Consider the following 21,607-nt stretch of genomic DNA (forward strand, 5'->3'; position numbering starts at 1 on the left):
GAGACGTCCAGTCTTAATCTTATAACTTTGTTGCTTTTATCCAACCGAGGCATCCTCAATCAAAACATTGAATCCTCTCCAGCTGCAGGGATACCGTTCTGTTCTGTCCAGGAAGCAATAAAGATTTGTCCCCTGAGGATCACATGACCCACTAGAAAAAAAGAAAAGAAGTGTGTCGTCATCCACTGAGCACTGTCCCAGCTGCCTGAGCAGTATAAAACTACACACATTTCAAGCTCTTGCTTTGCTAAAATAAAGTAGAGCATCCATCATCTGTCACTTTGATCTAATATCAAAGATGCATCGCACTCAGTGGTATTCACATTTCAGCCTTACTGAAATAAGCACACCTCATCTATACTTCTACTTTAAACCAAACACAACCTAATAAGAATGGACCCACAAATCCAACAGTCGTGTTTAGATAACTCAGATGCCTTCTAACCCAGTCTGGTGTACTACAATAGCTGAAAGTAACCACAACATTCTACTTTTGTAACACTAATCCAGTGTACTCCATCTGTGCATTTGCATCATGAAATCATACCCCCTCAACAATAATCACTCAGATCCAGTGCCTCCAAAGGAAGGCATTCCCCAGAGATACCCAGCTACGATCACTCAAATTTGGAATGCCCCTGGAGAGTCGTGCCTCTAAAAATAACACAAAGACAGTAGACTGGATTTTTTTGGCCACACTTGCTATTCCTTCTGAAAATAAAAACCCAGAACGACTGGGACTCATTATCTGATATCTACTCTGATATAAGAGCCACAGTTGCTTCATGCATCAGTTTTGGTTTTATATAAAAAGTGTACCTTTTGTTTCTGGTAAACATGTGTGAGATGCAGTGAAGTGAAGTGAATGTGTGTCCATGTTTTAAGGCCATGATGCTGTGAGCAGAAAATAACGTGCAGGAGTTGATATCATGCAAAATAATTAAAAAGCATCAAGGAGACATTCCTGACTTCCTCTCTCAGTGTTTGTCAGTCGATACTTTGTTTATACTTCAACAAACCACATTTAAAAATCCTCTCTTAGTGCTAAAGAAGAGCTAAAATTATCTCTGTTTGATTCCAGTCAAGCCTCTTGGGAAAGAGTGTGAGACACGAATGGTGCAGCTGTTTTGTTGAGAGCAGAGTTCTGAGGATAGAAAAGTGGGGAAGATGGCTTTGCTGTGTTTTATAAACTGGTTAGAATAAAGTATTTCTATTTATTGGAGCTATAGTTTGCTGAATGCCAGTACCGTTATTACTGTCCCGACTTGAGCCCAAGCTGTCAGGAGTAGAAACTCCAAAGCAGACCAGAAGGAAATAAAGGTAAAATATTTATTAAGAAGAGGGTATAGAAGCCTGTATTCTTTACATTCCATGTCAGAAAGTACTTTATGCTAAGAAACAAAGCCAATCAGTTTGTCAGAAGCCGTTATGGATAATTATCTTTACATGAGCACAAAATCAGCCCAAAACCCTGTACCTAAATATAAAAAACACAGCAAACTGGTGAATGTGCTACCCTCCAGAGGTGGGTTTACTCCATGATGACTCAAAAATGAGTGAGTAAATATTATGTAGACCCAGCACTACTGGGAGGGTGTTTCTTTTCATGAAATTCTGCAGCCTTTTTGTCTCCAAATTTACTTTTGCTCATTGCAACACCAAAGCTACGGTTAAGCTTCACCAGTCCACAGCTTTTGGTTCCTAAATGCATCAGCTTTGTTGTTTAGTTGTTTATTAGCACCCTGCTGCCCCTGACTTTGGTTTTCTCCCATCAAGGTCATGTTTTTGTAGCTGTTGCTGCGCAGTAGAGCGATGCACAGCCACTCCAGAGTTTGCTAAAGTTTGTATTTTAGATCCCATTGTATATACAATGAGAGTTTTTGCAGAACAGTCCATCATTTCATAACATTTGAACCTTTACATGTTAGAAGAATTCAACGTCTGCTGTGTGATAGGTTATTATCATTTAGTGAGGGGCTGTGGATATGATGAACTAGGAGGTATGTATGTGTTTTGACGATCTGTACCTGGAGCGGAGAGCCTTTTTTTAACCAGAACTCAGAAATTTTTGGATATACCTTTTCTCTCCGTACTGTTAGTAGTACTTGACTTCGACTACCAAAGTTCACTGAGTGGATAAATCAAAGTATTATTAAACTGAGTGTCAGTGAATCTGTAACCGTTCCTACTGCGAAGCCCAGAGAGGATTATAGGAAGTATGTTGCAGATAGTCCAGGCTACTAAATGCATAACTGAATGCTCTTATCAGTGGCCTTCAGTAGAGAGCAGTGGGCATTCTTTCCATTGATACAATATTGTCATCACACCGAGTCTATAAAAAGATTCTCTTTTCACAAAGGCAGCTTTACAAGCACAATAATCTGGACTGAATAGAACAGGTTCCAGACAGGTTCCAGACTTTGGTGTTGCTGAGATGCAGCAGTCTCTTTTTTCCCCTCACTACTTTCATGTTAATGAAGTTGTGCTTTGTGCATGGACTCCTGATGAAATAGTGATTTGAGTTAACTTGAGTGTGCGGCAGATTCTTATTGAATTTGCTATGTTCTTGATTAGGTTTTGAGCTGAGTGAAAGACAAACTGTGGTTTTAATACTTTGTAGTACTTGCAGCTTATGCTGCCATAATGGTTTGGGTACTCCACTTACAAATATTCACTCAAACCTCAACTGTAAAAATGAAAGATTGAAATGATTCAACATATAACTATTAGTCTGACCAAAAAAAAATTGCTGCCAAGACAGCATCAAGTGACGAACTGGTTAGAAATGCCGGTAATAAATGTACCAGCATGCCTAACGCGGGCTAACAATCAACCACCTGCGCCTGTAGGACATCAGGATCTACCTGAATGGTGTTTGACCTGCAGTTTCAAAGTTTTTCTAGATGGAGGACAGCCATGTTTCATCCCCAAGCTGATCTAAGATGGAGAACCATTTGGTTTGACACAATCTACATGAAATATCTGATTTGCTGCAGTTATTTGGAGTAGTCCAATACGATAGTCATATAAAGGGCTCTGATTGGCCTTTAAGGTAATATAAAGGGTCGTGATTGGATGCTGGGGTATCCAAAGGGGCTTCTGTGATGTCTTTGACCGAAGTTGGACGAGAGCAGCGGAAAAATATCTGATCTATTTATAAAGGCCCATTTAACAGAAAAGGGTCATCGGTGTGTTTCCGCACTGGAACACCGTCAGCATGTCAACCATGAACCACTCCATCTTAGATGAGCTCTGACTATCTGTGTTGTCTTTTTACACAAAAACGCTGAGAAGTTTTACTTTGTTGGTCCGTCGAATATGTGCACATGCACATATTGAAACTCGACATTCATTCACTTTGTAGCCCTGAACTTAAAGTGAAGTTCTCAAATGGTTTCATATCCTGCTGTATTTAATATAAATTAGAAGTGATTGAATCCTGAGTTACACCTTTAACACAGACTGCTGAACTTCTTGAGGGCTGTGATAAATTACCATGACACTGAATATGTTGTTGAGGTGATACAAAACCTACTAATTTGTCATTAATAAAGGTAATGTCTTTTTTTTTCAGTTCATCCTGCAACAGAGAAAGCCCATACACAAAAAAACAATTTCATCCAATATACTTGAAGCAGAAGCACCTGTTTTTAGCTACGTCCATACATCCGTTTTCTATACTCACTTAATCCAACTCAGGGTCACTGGGGGGCTGGAGCCTATCCCAGCTGGCATTGGGTGAGAGGCATTCACCAGTCCATCACAGGGCTGTTTTAGTTACTTGCACATGTAATACAACAGTGCCACCCCGTGGACGTCTGCATGTACTGTGAAGTCAGTGTATCATTCATAATGTGATCAATTCCCCAGAGATACATTATAGACGTCTGGGGAAAGGAGCAGAGCTAAAGTATATAGTAGTTGAGATATAGACAAGTCGAAATTGTTCATTTTTACAATCCTTGTAAAAGATTGAGGTGTGAGGTTACATCATGGTTAGAAGATAGTTATTGTTGAATGGCCTCCATGTGACTCATGGTTTCATGAAGTTCCCACATCTAACAAACACGGTAAAAACTGTATTTAGTGGTGTGGTGGTTAGCACCGTCGCCTCACAACTCCCGGCTGGGGCCTTTGCATGTTCTCCCCGTGTATGCATGGGTTCTCTCCGGGTACTCCGGCTTCCTCCGGCGCCAAAAACATGTATAAACATGCATGTTAGGTTAATTGGTGACTCTAACGTTGTCCTTAGGAGTGAGTGTGTGTGGTTGTTTGTCTCTGTGTGGCCCTGTCTAGGGTGTACCCCGCCTCTCGCCCAATGACCGCTGGGATAGGCTCCAGCGCCCAACCGACGGATTAAGCAGGTATAGAAAATGAATGGAAACCCTCGATATACTGGGGAACAAAACTGGTCCTGATTCCAATGACACAAAAAGCAGGAACACCGGCGATACGTCCTGGGACTGATTCACAAAAACAGCGACTCCAGGATTCAGTAGTTTAAGTTAGATTATAGTCACACTGGTCTTACGTAGTGGGTGCGTGTGGGGGTGGCAACACCCATTCCGAAATCCCGCCATTCCGACATCCCGCTATTCCGACATCCCACCATTCCGACATCCCGCTATTCCGACATTAAAACGTCCCAGGTGAGTCCCTTCTTCCAGGGACTCACGCACAAGAATCCAAAAGAAACGAAAGTTAACTAAAAGAAAGCAAATAAACAGCATGAAGTGGTCAAAATTGGTTTTACGCATGCCTATATGCGTCTGGCACATGCGTCTTCGGGCTCTCCCACGTTGGAATGTGGATGAAAGCTATATGTTCAGCTGTAATGCCATGTAAAAACAATCTCTACATGACATTTACTCACAGGTGTGACCAGTTAGGACCTTAAGATATCAACAGGCTGTATAAAGCCTTGCGCACCGGCTGTGTGTTTGTGTCAAATGTGCAAAGCCCATCCGCGCTTCCCATAATTGGAGCGAGTACTCATAAATCACGTGAATAACACGAATAAACGTTTTTACTGCATTTTGTTGTGTTTTATACGTTCTATGCTGTCATTTCTCTCCTCTCCTATTGGCAAGGCAAGGCAGAGTGCTCGCAACTGTGTCCTGTGCAGTAGCCGTGATATCTGTAATTGCAATTATTACTTTTGCATAGGATGACACAGCCCACGAACAGCCGTGAGACTGGGTTGGATGACAGCGTGCAAAAGACGCATGGGCTCTGTGGAGAGCTCCGCTCCAGCTGGCTGCTGTGACAGGTCACTGACACTGTATTTCTACTTAATCAGTGTCAGTCTCGCCAGAGTTACATTAATATCTGTATTTTTATATTTGACATTTCAGGGGATTTTGATAATAGATTATTAAAGTTTGTTTGCGAGGCTGATATGCCGGCGCGCGTATTTGCGCCGGCATATCATTAGTGTAAAATGTTTTGGGTAAAAAATAGGCTATTAAAAGGAACTGTCGGAATGGCGGTATGTTAAAAAAAAAAACATACCGCAATTCCGACCATAGGAGGAAAAAAGTGTCAGAATGGCGGGACGTTTAGTAAAAAAAAAGTGTCGCCATTCCGACAATTGGGGGCCAATGTCGGAATGGCGAGATGTCGGAATGGCAGCATGTAACCGGGTGTGGGCAGCCACAATAACGTTAGCCTTAGCTGAGCATGTTTCCAAAATCTAAAGTTTAAACTAGAAGAGGTGGAACGCAAATAGGCTGTCAGTGTTTCAATTGGCTATTCCAAATTAGCCAAAACATATGTTTACCAAAATCCACCATAAAATACAGGTGTCAGCTCCCTTTTAAGCAAGTCTGGCTGTTTCTTTCTTCTTGTTGTGGTAGTGTGTACTTAGGTGTGCAGTTTTGCGCACTGCCTATTTATATCCACACTGACACACATCTTGGTCTTTACCACACAGTTCAGCGATGCTGACACTCTGACACTCCATCCTGTTGAAATCAGCAGAGGTAAGATGTTAAATTGTCTGTTCGACTGGAGTTTTGAGCTTGTAGAATTGCAGCAGACTTAGGAAGTTTCTCATATCAAGGTCCTAAAAGTTTTTAATATCACTATTTTTTTCATTTCTTAAGCTTTTCTCAAATATTTCCAATCAGACAGCTTTTCTTTACAAGGAGCAAACTCACTAAAGATTTGACTCCATGTTCTTTGTAGGTGGCACTTAGTGAGTTTGTGAGTTTGTGACAAGGAAAGTTGGTCTAAATGTTGAAGTATTTCTGCTGACCCAGCATTTACACAACTCCTGAGGAGATTGCCTCACACTGAAACTGTAATTGATACCAATTTATTTTAGCTGGGGCCTGCTTACAGTGGATTTTTAAAAAGTTAGTCACGGTTCTGATGATGCTTTAGCGAATATTATAGATTAAATTTTAAATTGGTCGCTGGAGAAGCATCGGCAACAACATAAAGATTCTTTCTGTTCTAAATTTGACATTTACTGTGCTCGCTGTTCTTTGATTTTGAAAGTAGATGGGGCCCCTTGGATCACTTCCTTTCAAAACCATAAGATGTCTCTCTCACACACACACACACACACACACACTGATGTACCCACATATGACATATGTGCTCTGACAGGAAATAACCTTGATAATGGAAAGAAGTTCTTTTCAGCTCAACATGATGATAAAGATGGCTTCTGTCTCCACCATCTCCGTGTTTCTGCTGTGCCTCTCTGTCATCGAATCCAAAGGTACTGTTCCGACCAATTAAATTATTCTCTGGCGTTAGCTTAGTGACAGTCACAGATGATACAGCATTGGGAATTTTAATGCAAGACAAACCAATATGAACTATATTTTAAGCCTAATATTTATTAACTGTAACTCTTGCTATGCATTCAGCCACAGATGTTTGTTCCTTTACATGTGAAATGTATGCTGTGGTGTTTTGTTTCTATCTGCATTTTTCATTTCAGACCACCAACAGAAATCTGTTCGGTGAATTTATTGAAAATGAATATAAAGTTAACATCATGACTGGTCCTTTAAATGTGATATTCTCATTACCAATTTTTTTCTTCTCATTTCTAAATGAAGCAGATCAAGATTGAATTGATTTTAAAAGTAAAATTCACAGCAAAAGGGAACTGACAAAACGTCCGTGTGGCTGTGCCAACTGTAAAGCTGTAGTTTAATTACAGAAGAGGCAGAAATGTGGATTCAGTTCTCAGTGAGATTGAAAGATATGAATCCTCTTCCATATTTGCACTCACTTCACTTTATCTTATCTTATCTTATCTTATCACTGGATCTTATCTGTTTCCTTTCCTTTACTCCACCCTTTGCTTTTGAACAACGAGCATTTGGGATGTTTGACGAGTGCAAGGTGAAACCTGAGCAAGGAATACATCAGAGTTCGACAAAAGAAATGTAAACTGCACATGAAAAAAGCGCTGCTCTTGAGGTTGTGCTCGTCTAAAATGAGGTTGCACAGGACTAACAGGAAGCAGTGCAAAAGCAGTGAAGTTGAGGTGGCCTACAGAAACAGCAAGGGCTCGATACAGAGAAGTGACTTTAGGATTCCAGCAAGGGACATAAATTTAAGCTGATATATAATATCTATAATAATATTTCATAGTTTGAAAAAGTTTTGCTTTACAAATGAAGATGAAATATGGAGGGTGAAACACTAAAACAATGATTAATACCGGCACATTTTCATTCAAATCTTTCTTTAATTTAAGTCTTTTATTTAAGTGACCGGAACAAAGTAGTTTTAAAAAGTAATGGAACTGTGAAACAGTTTTAAAACTGCATAAGAAATTGATAAGAATGCACACCGTGTAATCAATACTCTGTTGAGCTATGTATCTTTGTACTTCAGGCACTTCAGGTCTTTTTATTATATTTGTATATCGTTACATTTTTACATTGTTTATTTATAACTTTCATGTATGAATCAGCACTAGTTGAAGCTTCCTCTTTCAATTTCCAATTAATTGAGTTGCGCAATATCAACCGGGCAAATTTTTTGTGATTACAGATGAAGAGTTTTAGGATTTTACTTGCTCTAATTTTTAAACTCTTGACTCTAATTTGTAGGAGACATTTGACAGTATTTATAGCTAAGTGTCCTTTACATTCAGCAGTAAAAAAGTAAAAATATTTAGAAAGCATGTGACTCTTAATCCACATGTTTAAAATATCATCGTCTCCCTGAGCATTCTTTCAGTTTCATGGTTAAATATAAAGAGACAATGGTGCAACCCTCTTGTTTTGAGATATCAAACTGGAATATTTATTTTTTAAGTTAACTAATAGCAACTGCGATCAAGCTTAAGAAAAAAAAGTCTCAGAAACGTACATAAACTGGTGAAGAAGTACAGTATCTGATTAAAATCGGATACATTCAGCCCTTAATACAAAGTCATAGTTGTAGCTGAGACTGGGCTTAACTATCTAACTGAGAGTGATTCAGCACGTTAAAGGAGGGCAGTGTGTTGCAACTCTCCAGCTTTTAAATGTCATGAATTTCCTAATTTTGCTTAATTTTAGTTTGATTTCAAAATAAAAAGCAAAACCATACGATCTGTTTTCTTAACCTTTGTGCAATTGGTTTTGAGGAATGTAGAAATTAAGATGTGCAGCATCTCACGGCTCTGGCTTGTGGTTAGATTTAAACAACAGTTTTAGTTGAGTTTAGGGAAGATTGCATTTTTTGTTGCAATTTTAATGGAGTAATATCACTAAAAATCTCTTCTTTTCTAGGGTTCATAAGCAGCTGCCCACTGCTTACTAGATTAAGTCATTTACCCAGTTCAGACAAGAAACTATTCTCAAATTCTGGTTCATGTAACGATTGATTCACTGTGTGTAAAAATGAAACTCAGTCAAACTCATTTGTTAGTTGTCAATAATGTTCAACAAAATGGCTTTTGGTGGTGTTGGTGTTTTTTTCGAGCACCACATGTTCACACAAATTTTCCGCTTGCCTTTGTGTAATTAGAAAAAAATCTGTTTTGCTTCACAGTTGGTGACAAACTTCACCAGCAGACCTCTGTGGTCTGAACAGAGATAACAGGATACAATGCGTACATAATCGGTGCACAATGCACCTCTGCATATTTTGTGCAGCACAACTGCAGTGTTAAGGTTTTTGACTTGACAAGTTCAGATATCACATCCCCGGCTGAGTACAAGCAGCTTTAAAGATTTGAGTGCTTGTTCTCAGTATCTACAATCCCTATTCTCTGCTAACTCTGCTTATATTGATTTCAAACTACTGTATTTATTCCCTAACCCTAACCAGGTATTTTCTTTCCTAACCTTAAAATCCTTCTGTACAAGCTGAAGACATTGTGTGTATATCCAGAAATGTAGAATGGCAGCGTAGTTTTCTGGCAGTTGAGTTGGACTCCATGTAACCTGTGCTGAGACTGGCAGACGGAATTTGGCTAATGGGTGAATTGAGCCCTGGATCTGCTGCGTATTCTCTGAGAACACGACTCAATGTCTGCATTACTGGGAACTTGTGGTTTTCCAAATACCTTCTCAGAGATAATATGGAAGGGAATACCTTTATTTGTAAATGCACGGAGATACAACAGGATTTGTGCATCTACACAGTGGAAGCCTTAAGAATATGAAATGCTAACTATAGTAATACTGATGTTGATAAAAACAGCAACAAAAAACACTAACAGAAAGCAGCATATCACCATAATTATAAAGTGTAACAAATAGTAAGTATATACAGTGTCTTAAAAAACATGAGAAGTTGATGAGGAGTTGATGTAAGTTTATTTAAATGCCATGTAGTCTTCTCCATTGCCCTTTTTCGCATGCATAGACCCTGAATTTTGACTTCAGGATAGTGTTGCTACACTCCGACTGTAAGAAAAGCTTCTAAAATCATAACTTTGTATTTACTAATCTTTAAACTCATATTCTATATATATCTATGCACTGCAAGTAAAAAAACAACACATTTTCAGTATGTTTCAAGATTAAAGGGGACGTTTTTGTTTTTTTAAACCTGAACCTTTTTTGTGGCATGAAATACATTCATCTGCTTACTCGAGATCCACATATATCCATTTAATGGGAGTGAACGGGGTTTGGACAATACAGCCTCTAAATAGGGCATTATCTATCTATATTTCACCAATACTTTAAGCCGAATGAATGAATGAATGAATGAACGCGTACTATTGCACTGTTAGTTCATAGCTGCTGTATTGTTGGTATTGGGGGCTATCGGGAGGGGGGGGCTTTCTACACACGCATCTAGTGGAATGACTTCATCGACGCGCACTGCTGCAGCACAGCTTATTCAGTCCGGTAAGGACGTCCATCGTACTCAAAGTCGTAGTTCACGTCGTCAAAATCTGATAAATATCCTCCCATGTCGCACAAAACTAGCAGTAGCAAACTCCATGAGAAGTTAGCCAACTGTCACAGAGCACGGAGTGAATGAGCAGTGCTGCAGCAGAGCGTGTCGAGGACGTCATCCCATAAGAGGAGTGTGTAGAAAGGCCTCTATAAGCCCCCCGATAGCACCCAATAACAACAACACGGCAGTTATGGACTAACAGTGCAATAGTACGCGTTCATTCATTCATTCGTCTTAAAGTATTGGTGAAATAAAGACAGATAATGCCTTATTTAGAGGCTGTATTGTCTATGCCCCATTCACTGTTATATGGATGTACGCGGCTCTCGAGTTATATAAATATCTTCCGAAGGGACGCCGACTTTCACCAAACTGTTATCGGCGAGTGGATTAACTTATTTTATGCCAGAAATAAGGTCCAGGTTTAAAAAAATAATAAAAAATTCCCCTTTAAAACACATCTTTATTATTAACATAGTGACTCATATAACCCACTGCAAGAGACAGCCAAGAGAAATCTTACCGCTGAGTGTTTGAAAGCATAACGATTTTAATAGATGGGGCTTTTTTTAAAACAAAAAAAAAAGATCAGATTTTGGCATAATCGTAGCTTATCAATTAGCAGATCTTGATTTCAGCAGTGCATTTCTGTAAGGTTCTTTCCTTTTTCCATCTCTTTGACCGTATTTAGCCAAACAAAACAAAAGCTAACATGGCAACAATGGAACGAGACAGAAGTAGTGAGAGAGCAATCCTTACAGGATGGGGCTCCTCTCCCAATGTGCAACACAGCATAACATCCTTCCACACTATATATTAGACGACACACAATGTTTCACCTCTATAGCATTTAGATAAAAAGTGTACAGAGATCCAGTCGAGCGATCAGTCTTTGGCTGATTTAATGACTTTCTACAGTGAATCTTACCAGCATCTAAAGAAATTTTGGGATACTTGGGAAGACTTTGTGGACATATTGATGTCACCAGTGGCTGTGCTGGTTGAAGTCTGTTAGTAAACTGTTTTCCCACCACTCTTTCTTCTCTACATTTGTTACAGTTATGGTCATCTTGGCCATGTTTTGTGTCTTTGAAATGCCACCTGCTGCTGTTGAAGATTAGTCTTCTGGAAAAAGTTAAAATATTGAATTTCACTGTCAGATCTGATTGTCATATGATTGCTAATGGGTGACTGACTTCTGAATTTGTCAACTTATTTATCTTTGAAGATTCTCCAGAGGCATGTAATTTGTACGCTACAAAAGGCGAAACGTTTGTGATCCATCTGGACAAGCCCAAGGACAGCTCGGATGTATTGAAATGGAAGTTCAATGATGTGACCATCTTCAATCGTCACAGAATCAGTGAGAAGCTAAAGTTTGATGAAAATGGATCCCTCACGCTGCCAAGTCCAAATGCGGCTGATGAAGGAAGTTACAAATATGAGGTTTTCGGTAAGGACGGACAACGAAAGGGCTTCAAGGATTATCGTTTATGTGTATTGGGTAGGTAACAGAGAATAATTCCTTTTAGCTTAATGTGCTTCTCTCGTTACTTCTGAAGTGAGTCAACAATAACTGTCTGCTCGCCATCTTACCTTATTTGCTACAAATACCAATTTCTAAATCTCAATGATTACCTGTGTGTGTGCTCACTGCTTTGTTTGTCATGAAACGTTTACTGTGTCATCTAATCAAATGTACTCAGATCCCCTGACGACCCCTACATTGAAGAAGGACTGCACAAAGCAACAAGTCCAATTAACCTGTGAAACTGCTCAGGTGAGAACAAACGTGTTTTATGTACAAAGCAACACTGTTCCAGAACATGTAATGGTTTTAAGTTTACTTAACAGCTTTTAAAACTTTAAAACTTAAAACTTGCAAACTTAAACCACTCATGAAGAATCTGAGATGTTTTTTTTTTTCTTTTTAATACGTCAAAACTGTAACTTCTTATATCAAATAATGAGCGTTTACGTTCACGCTTTGAATATTTCAGTGCCAGCGAGGTGGCCTCCACCAACCACCTCACTATCGTTTTGCTTTATCAAAGTAAAAGCCTTAAGGAATCTTCTAAATAACAGCTAAACATAGAGACTTTAAAACTGTTATTCTGTAGCATAATAAAAAAAAAAAAAACGAGGGAAATCACATATCCTTGAAATGTGTTTGGGATCAGCCTGAGGTTCCAACAACAAGTTTTATGTTTATGTTTATGTATTTAGCAGACGCTTTTATCCAAAGCGACTTACAAATGAAGATTTAACAAGCTATATAAAAGCTAACAAAACTATGACACACTATGTCAGAGGTGACAGAGTAGAGATAGGGTGCAGGCATGGTCATCAATCATGACACCCAAGTTTCTAGCAACCTTTGATGGAGCAAGAGATAGGGATTCGGTTTGGATGCAGATGCTGTGTTGTATGGTTGGTTTGGCTGGGAAGACAAGCAGTTCAGTTTTTGTGAGGTTAAGTTGGAGATGATGGGCTTTCATCCATGCTGATATGTCAGAGAGACAGTCTGAGATTCAAGTTTTAAGTTGTCGTGAAAAGTATTATCATGCTAACTCTAACCTTTCACTTGTTTCTCCTTTCATGTAGAAAAATGTAGTGTTTGCATGGCTTCAGAACAATGACGTGGTGCCAGGGGAGAAAGGTAGTAGTCTGAGGAGGCCAATCAACAAGGAACACAAATTCTCTTGCAAAGTTTCCAACCAATTCAAATCTGTGACCAGTAACGAAGTGACCGGTTCTTGCACCAGCAACCCCAGTGAGTATTATGTGGTGGTTACCAGCAGGGGTGTCATTGTGGGGTGAAAAGTGGGACCAGGGCCCCAAAGGGGGGGGGGTCTGGAATTTTTTTTCTTTTAAATGTTAGTGTCATTTAAAGATTACAGTAAATGTCGCTAACTAATGTAAATTTAATGTTTACGGTTGATTGAATTTTGTGTCCTAGCCTACATGTAGTGTCTGAGGACAGGCACCCTCACCCCTTGCACGAAATGGTTTAGTCCGCCTTCACCGGGCTTTTTAGGCACGCGCGTTTTTTTTTAACTCGGCGTTCATTCTGCTGAAGCAGTAGTGTGCAACCCTTTGAAGATGATACCCAAGAAAGCAAAATCAGGGTTTCAAAAAAGGAAACAGAGGCAGGAAAGAAAAAAAACAGGAAATGAAGGAAAGCAACTGCTGACGAACTTATTTCCCAAGAAACGTGAGCCCAAACGTGAAAGCAAACGGCCTTCATAAATTAACTCCTGTGGAAACGCTTCAATACCACCACGACTGTCAGTGCTAAAAACTGCAGAACACAAAATTAGAAATAACATGATGCCTCATCTGTTATCTGAGTCTAAATATTGTTTTTGCATAGTATACCACACTAATTCAAACATTTAATTAATATTTATTATTGGGCCAAAACATAATCAAGTCAAAGGTTCATAAGGATAGGTTGTCAAACAAGTAGCAAAGCTAACTTGTGAACCATCGGTTTCAGAAAAGGGTGATGCAGGAACAGACCCCTCATCCTCTGATACAGTGGACTTGAAAGAAGGTGGGTTTAAAGTGAAAACACGTCATTTTACCCATTTATACTGTAATGTGTTTAGCAACGCTAACAATAAGAGAGTAAAGGCAGTTACAGCCAAAGTTGAGTGAACTTTTTTGTAACATGTCACACTGTTATCCAAAGCAACTTACACTCATCCCAGGTAGGCAGGTAGCAGAAGGGGGTCTTGCCTAAGGACCTCTACTGGAGGTAGTACCTTTCATGCAGGTGGGTCAGGATTTGAACCCCAGACAGGGTTAATGTAAAAAGCAAGAAGTGGTCCAGTTATTAACCTTAACTGCACATAAAATGGTAAAACAATTTAAATACAAGTATACTGTAGACTGTGATTTATTAATGACTCCAATTACTCGCTATTGTTTACAAGAACCTTTTAAAAAGATTTTTAAAGAAGACATCTTGTTAAGTTTCTTTCTTCTTCTTGTGTTTTCTTTTTAAGGTGGAGGATCTTTCCCAAAAGAGTTGTATGGAATTAGTATTTGGATTTTCGTGGGCGGTGGAGCAGGTATATTAGGTTTTAAACAGACTGAAGTACATAATACCTTATTGCATTAGGTGATACGTGGTTATACTGAAATACACTGAAATTAATGTTGAATTAATCAAAAAATTGTTGAGTTTTATGTCTTATACTACGCTGTCATCCTCATCAGGTATTGTTCTAGTGCTGATTATTATTGTCATTATTTGCTGCATCCGGGCAAAACGGAAAAGGCGTATGCTGCTAGGAGGTAAAGTATTCTTTTTTTTCTTGTTTTTCTTTCATGTTCACAGTTTAACTCAATGAACTGAGGTTGAATCACTTAGAAGCAGTTGAAGCTACTGTAATGACCTGGGTAGCCCCTATTAAAGCATCCAGTACTCTTTATAAAATGCTAACGTAAACTTGTGGAGCACCCCAAGGCTCAGTGTTTGGGCTTGTTATGTTTGTGATATCTATATGTGCAAGAATTGTATTTTCAAAATGTATTCAACGTAATCGACACAAGCTTATTTTACTGAGAGATTATACAAATGCATTTCACTGTGATAAGTTTAATTTTTTTAAATCGCAGGCAGTTAGTTAGAAGAGAGGCTGAGGTCAAGCATTGGTAGTGAAAGTTGTTGTGGAATCAACATTATGTCTGTCAAAGTAAAATTATTGTTTAAAGTTTCAGTGTACTGATACTTTTATACATCTTCTGCTATGTGGAAATGTGTGAAAACATTAAACAGAGAGTCAGTTTTCATGCTTTGAAAGAGATGAATAATGCATACAAAGCTATCTAAAAAGAGCCACGTCAGCTGTGTTTTGAATGAATGTTGTAGATTTTATAGACTTGGCAGAGTTTCAGTCACAACAGATCATGCTTGAGAAAATATCTTGGAAAAGTAGAATAAGTTCATTTCAATGAGAGAAAACATAAAACTCATGTACAACTCCTCGCTCGACACCATTGGAGTTCTCTTTCCATCTTCATTAAATTAGAACCACTTGGCAGAGTGCTCGTTGAGCTGGCTACAATATTTGATATGTTATAATATTCTAGACTTTATGGATTGCTTAACTTTGTTTGAATCGAATGCAACACTATGAAGATTTTCCTGGAAAGACTGAGAACGCAGCCTGTTGTGGTTATATTCAAATGTCATCCTCTCTCAATGAAAACTGTCTCTCTGCTCTTATGTATTAGTTTAGATGTGCTAATATATGAACATATACTATAGTTAATCCTGCTTGGCCCAATTTAAGGGTGCTGTCATGTCAATTGGTGCTTATGGTCTAAACTACTTTTCAGTTCAATCAGTGTACTTGATACATAGGACGCATTGACCTTCGAGGCTGTAGCTGCTTTACTTTTTACGGAGCCGAAGTGTGTATTTAAATGTAAAAGGAAAAATAGATTAGTTAACAAATCATTGGTAGCTTAGAGAGGCCCGAGGATCTAAGCGTTGCACGAATTGTGGTCTGAGCCACTTAAACCCAAGCACACCACAGCATCCTTTGTGCATATCTTGGTTGCTTCTTCTTTAGAAGCATTAGTTTAGCTGATGCACCCTCAACCATTAAAGCTTTGGTCTCTTCGGTGAAGATAAATGGGAACTCCTGATCTGACTCATTATTGATGCTCATTTTCTCCTCAACAGATGAGGAAGAGCTTCGTTTAGGATGGACCAATCCCGAGCAGCAGCATCATCATCACAACCATCCTCCTCTTCCAGATCATCATCACCATCACCAACAGCAGTCAGCCGGCCACACCGGCCCTCGACAAAACCGCTCCAGACAGCAGCGTCCCAGAGCCCCTGAGCCCAACAACGACCGCCCTCAGCCCAGCCCCAGGCGAGCTGCACAGGTAGGAAACTACAACAATTCTTCAACTTGGTCGCTGCTTGTTCGTGGAGCGCTGTTGTTCTGAATGTGAATGGATAATTCTGATTTCATTTCATACTTTTGGCCTCGATTTCTGTAATTTGGCATAAATTGCTGAATGCTGATAAAATGCTGATCTTCGGACGCAACTTTGCCACAATGTTTGACATAGAAAGAAACACAAGCTGGAAAGCTGTTGCACTACACTGCATACCAGATATCAATGTCACATGTGGTCTGAGTCTGTCTTTCACTTCCCTTCAGGACCTGAGACCTGCTAATAACGCTGATGACGAGCAGCCTCCTCCTCTTCCTCAGCCCCGGAAGAAAGCACAAAAAGTGTGACAGCATGTGTGTTTAGCCAGTCGTCTTATTTATCTTATTCTCTTTTTTCATCTCTTTTTTGATCCGGTTGATCCAAATTTTGTCTGGAAATCAATCTGCACAAACTTCAACAAACGTGATCCTCAAAGTAAACTTAAAATTTTTTGTTAAAGCTGAACTCAAACTATAATTCTTTCGAAGCTCACAATTTGTGGATTTCTGTCAAACTTAAGCTTTTGCAAATGCACAGTACAATATCATCTATGTCGTGTGTGGCCTTACTTTTATTTTTGATTCTCAGTAAAAATGAGAAGTAAACTCTTTTTAGGAACTGAAGACGAAAGTGAAATAATGGAACCTAATATCAAACTTTATTCTTAAACTTTTTCAGTCTGTGGATACATGATTAAATTATATCAGATAACACATAAACGCTCTTCAGTGTAGGATAAATGTCTTTTTTTTTCTCATGTGAATGACGTTGCATAAGAGCCTGTTAACTTTTTTTAAGTCTGACTTAATTTCTCTTTTACATTTTATTGTTTTTCTTTTATCTTTTTTTTCTTGATGCAAACAAGTGACAGTATAAATATATAAATACAACATAATAAGAAACCATAGATTAACCACTGATGTCGCCCAACTGGATTGTGGATTAACATTGTGGACACAGCCATCTTGCTTTTGTTTTTGGGTTTTTTTGTCTCCTGAAATGGACCACAATTCAAATTGTTCATGGAAATGAAAGACATTAGAAATCTTAGAATTTGAAAACATAAAATTATACAAAAAATTTAAAAAACTGGAAAAAATATTCATTCCTAAATCAAAGGGAGATGTTGGGGTTGAGTCATTTTCATGTGCGCTGGATTCGCCTCCTGCTGGCCATTAGTGGTAATTCATAATTATATCAGAAGCTCATTTGCATAGACTTCATTTTTCTAATCTATCTTTAATATACAGCTACGCATACCAGAGTCTTCACACAGATTTCTGTCTCAGATATTATAATATTATTATTCAAATGTAACATTAGTTGTCACGGGGGTCCTGCAGGTCGAAACTACCCATTTGTTGAATGTGCAACCCCTAGTGGTCATAAGAGCAACTACATGTAAATTTTAAAAAAGAAAGAAAACATGACGGAGAGGGTTGTTTTGTAAAAAGAATGGATTTTAGCCCCAACTATGACATTTTTCTAACCCTATCCAGTGTTGTATTATTGACTGAGCACAACTTGAGCGTGAACCGACTATCGTCGTTGGACTTGAATGTGTCGTGAACATATTAATAAAAGCGCTGCACATTACCGCATCATCCAACCTCCACCCCTACAGCTTTATGAGGATTATGTGGCTTCCTCAAGGAAGTACTTGATAATAACATCTGCTGTGATGTGGAAACTCTCATATGAGTCATATGTCTCTCCTGCTAATTGTAGAGGCTTTACAGAACAATAGTATGAGTCATATTTACGGGTATGAATAAATTAACTGTATGGTTATTTCAGTTGGAGCACTTGTTGGTATATTCACCTTTTCATTACTAGTTCATCCATATTTACTGCAAAGAGTTGTATCTGGATGAATTCTCAAACAAACATCCATCCTTTTTCTATACCCGCTTAATCCAATTCAGGGTCACTAAGGAGCTGGAGCCTATCCCAGCTGCCATTGGGTCCACCCTGTTGCCAATCCAATACAGAGCTACACTGAGACAAACGAGACAAACGCATGCTCACACTCACTCCCAGGGACAGGTTTAGAGTCGGTCTCAATCATGCATTTGGGAATTCTGATTCTAATTCTATTTTCTTACATAATTCTTATGTAAAATCTTTTCGAAATTGCTCCTCACAGCTTTCAGGATGATATATCCCATACTATCTTCTATGGTTGCACAGAGAAGCTTTACTTTAGCTTCAGAAAACAGTTTCCAAGCTCACCACAGAGCCTCCAGTATGCCCTTTTATTTTATATTCAATATCTTCTTCCCATGCAGGCTGCTGACAAGATATGACATGTTGACGTACTGAGTGAAGCCTTTAAGGTGCAGTTCGGACTTTTTAATGTACATTTGTAAGAGATCTTTTTTTTTATTTTACATATAAATATATGTATATGTATTTGAGTTACATTAATAAGGTTTCTTTGCCGGACAATCTATGTGCCATATATGTTTCATTGTGTAAAATGTGCTGACATATTGATGAAGTCTGTATTTACCTCCTTACCAAACAGGAACATTGTATGTGTCAGAGTATATCATATAAAATGTTAAAATGTCAGTATTATCTGTTTGCAGTCTCAAAATAAATAGTGACTTTTCCCACTGCGTCATTTTCATCTCTCAAGCATCGATGTTCAGGTAGTTTTCATGTTCTGCAACACAATACTGGCAGATGGTGTGTGTGTGCATCTTTTGCATATCCTGTGCATTTTTGCTGAAAAGGTGTTTGTGGTTTGACGTGTGTGTCTGTGCGCTTTGCATGAACTCAGCGCAAAAAAAGCCTTTCTGTGTTTCGTGTACAAGGAGGTGTTTTCCTGCCTTTGCAGCTTTATACCAACAGAAAATGTCCACATTTACCACATATTGCAACATAGCAGTCAACTGATATGAGTACCAGATCTCCTACTGAAGAACAAGTTAAGATAATGGACAAAAAAAATTGTATCATGTGACTTTTTTTTGCCGTTTCTCGTAAGTTTATCTCACCTCTAACACTTGCTGTGGTTTGACACACCAACAAAGTGTTGCATTTTTATGACATTCTTCTCTTGTCTGAAAGACGGTTAGATTAGGCAAATGTAAAACAAGACAATGCACTTCACGTAATGTCATTTGTAACTCAGTATTACGGATTGTACTGCTTTTGATCGTGCCTAATGTGTTTTACTTTCCATTTAGCAACATTGATTCATGATTAATGTATATTTACTCCCCTAAGGTGCAGCTGTGCCTAAAGAGAGACCATGTATCTTAAATATTGTGAGTTTTTTTGTTATTTTTTCGACCAAATGTGAAATAATATAAGCAGCCTTTCCAGGATGACGGTAAACCCAGCAGCACAAGGCTCCCCCTGGTGGCTCTTGTACTGTACTGCAGGGAAGCAACTCATAGATGCCAGGGCAAGTGCTGCTGCTGATTTCCCTCAACTTCTGCAGCACCAAGTGAAACCTGACAGACAGGAAGTGCAAATAAGGTGTGAATGTTTTGAGCTGACATACTTGCCACATATGCACATATAACAATTTTCTGTCTCTTTTGTAACCGTATGCTGAATCATAAGATGTCAAGAGCTGGAATTATGAGGGTTTTTAGCTTGAGCATGCTTGTAAGAGACTCACGCAACCTGGCAGTTGGTTGGCAGTGCGTTGTTAATGGAAAGGTTAAGGAAGCGAAGTCCTTATATGGCACTATCAGTCTTGAATATAATGGCTGGGTTGTTTGCCAAAATTATAACCATTACAACCATACCACCATTTGATGATGGTAGAATGAAGAGGACAATAAATATCTCTTTTGTCTGGTGATCAATTCTTTATCACTGGGGCCATAGCTGTTTCTCATCGTGCAAAACCCAAACTTTCATATCTGCAAGCTGTGAAAGTAATGTTGATTTACTTGTAGCCAGAAGGTGGCGACGTAAGTCCATATTTTTCCAGTTTTTCTAATGTCTCATGTGAACCCAATCCTGAAGTCCGGCTTTAACTGTGAGCCTTTAACCAGGTGTGTCAGGTCTATTTGTTCTTGGCAGCATTAGCATATTTGACTGTGTAGCTTAGCCTAACAGTCTTTTGAAGCTGCTTTCTCATTGCAAACTGAAGAGTCTCAAACAGAAAAGAGATGCTGTGTTTAGTGTAATTTACTGTATAAAATGTATCACTTTTTTATCATAAACCATATGTGGTGCCAAAAATGCATGACCTAGTTAATGACTGACAAGGGAGTGGAGCAGTAAGATAAGGCTATGTGTTTAGTGTGTGGTAGTTGAACAGATGCTGTGTGACAACAGATGCTAAGGTGTTGAGACCACATGGGCTGCTCACACACATCCCTCAGTCTCCACACACATGCAGATTTGCACACCCACATTTTATAAATAGGATAGCAGCCTTTGACCCTGAGGTTGCAAGCCCAAACTTTCCCCCTCCTCTCCACCTCCTGCCTCTCTTTCTCTGCCCACAGAGTGGCTGACTGAGCTGTGAACTTTGGCCTGTGCAGCGGCTCTGTGTAAATTCACAGCATGGGCCTGACCACAGGACCTTAACTGACAACATGAATGTGTCAGCGTTGGTAAAACCTGAAGGGGGAAATACATCATGAGAAGCATGTGAGCATGAAAGTATGGTTATGTTACACTTACAGCATTACATGTTACTTCCCAGATGGTTTTTTTTTTATTGCCAATAAACCCAATTCGGATGAGTGTTTTCCCCCCTCTGTGTAACTGACTCACATGATTATAGAAGAAAATCTGTAAATTACCTTGGAGAGGCCTGGAGGAATGAAGGAACCCGTTCATTAATTCTTCTTCTATATTACGCGCAATAAACTCTCCACTCCATTAAAAATAAAATAAAACTTTTTAAAAACACACACATATATATATATCGCACATGCTGTGCTTTTGTTTCCCACAATTAAAAAAAAAAGCTTATTTTCACCTTTTTTTTCCGTTTATGTGAGTGCATCGGCCCTTTAATTGTGCCTTAAACTCTCATTTTGCTTTTGAGTTTTTCTTTTTTCAGTATCAACCGCATCTTCTTTTCTCGCATGTTCTTTTTTGTACCCAGTCGTGGCACCGGCCAAATCAGTTGTGAGATGATCCATCAGGTCTTTTCGGAGAAATTATACCCCATTTGCGGTTTTTGTTACGCCTGGTTGGTCCTAAATCACTAAGAAATACACCCTAAAGCGAAGCAACACTGATTCAGACCGAGGAATCCATCACATCATCATTTGATAATACGTGACATGTAATGAAGACT

At 39.0% G+C, this 21,607-nt stretch overlaps 1 protein-coding gene across 1 annotated transcript; it reads left to right on the plus strand.

The window, feature by feature from the left end:
- Positions 1-6,465: 6,465 nt before the first annotated feature.
- Positions 6,466-16,652, plus strand: LOC140316228 (uncharacterized). The gene is made up of 8 exons (XM_072394011.1): positions 6,466-6,727; positions 11,597-11,872; positions 12,075-12,148; positions 12,973-13,141; positions 14,379-14,444; positions 14,593-14,670; positions 16,067-16,275; positions 16,557-16,652. Exons 1-8 carry the CDS (start codon positions 6,628-6,630, stop codon positions 16,635-16,637), a joined length of 1,053 nt encoding a protein of 350 aa, XP_072250112.1. The 5' UTR covers positions 6,466-6,627; the 3' UTR covers positions 16,638-16,652.
- The last annotated feature ends 4,955 nt before the right edge of the window (positions 16,653-21,607 follow it).

The sequence above is a fragment of the Leuresthes tenuis genome, unplaced genomic scaffold (assembly GCF_036924035.1).
Source record: "Leuresthes tenuis unplaced genomic scaffold, fLeuTen1.0.hap1 SCAF_1, whole genome shotgun sequence".
In the NCBI taxonomy this organism is placed as follows: Eukaryota; Metazoa; Chordata; class Actinopteri; order Atheriniformes; family Atherinopsidae; genus Leuresthes; species Leuresthes tenuis.